The 379-nt window shown below is 45.6% G+C and overlaps 1 protein-coding gene across 1 annotated transcript; it reads left to right on the top strand.

The window, feature by feature from the left end:
* Window positions 1-8: 8 nt before the first annotated feature.
* LOC109131984 (1-aminocyclopropane-1-carboxylate oxidase 5-like) lies at window positions 9-374 on the top strand (the record flags this gene model as incomplete). Its single annotated transcript, XM_019243141.1, has 1 exon — window positions 9-374. A coding segment is annotated over exon 1 (351 nt), but the record flags the coding sequence as incomplete, so codon positions are not given.
* Window positions 375-379: the final 5 nt, after the last annotated feature.

The raw sequence follows: 379 nt of genomic DNA, 5'->3' as shown, positions 1-379 counted from the left end.
AAAAAAAAAAAAACAGAGAGGCGATGGGAGAATACAGAGAAGAAGTGAGGAAGCTAGCAAGCAAAATGATGGAAGTGATGGATGAGAATTTGGGTTTGCCTAAAGGTTACATAAAGAAAGCTTTCAACGAAGGAATGGAAGATGGAGAAGAGACAGCTTTCTTTGGCACCAAAGTCAGCCATTACCCACCTTGTCCTCACCCGGAGCGCGTCAATGGCCTCCGAGCTCATACTGATGCAGGAGGTGTCGTTTTGCTGTTCCAAGACGATGAATATGACGGCCTTCAAGTCTTGAAAGACGGCGAGTGGATCGATGTTCAGCCTCTACCTAACGCCATTGTTATCAACACTGGTGATCAGATTGAAGTTCTTAGCAACGG

The sequence above is a fragment of the Camelina sativa genome, unplaced genomic scaffold (genome assembly GCF_000633955.1).
Source record: "Camelina sativa cultivar DH55 unplaced genomic scaffold, Cs unpScaffold10886, whole genome shotgun sequence".
Lineage (NCBI taxonomy): Eukaryota > Viridiplantae > Streptophyta > Magnoliopsida > Brassicales > Brassicaceae > Camelina > Camelina sativa.
This window is presented reverse-complemented; position numbering and strand designations above follow the sequence as displayed.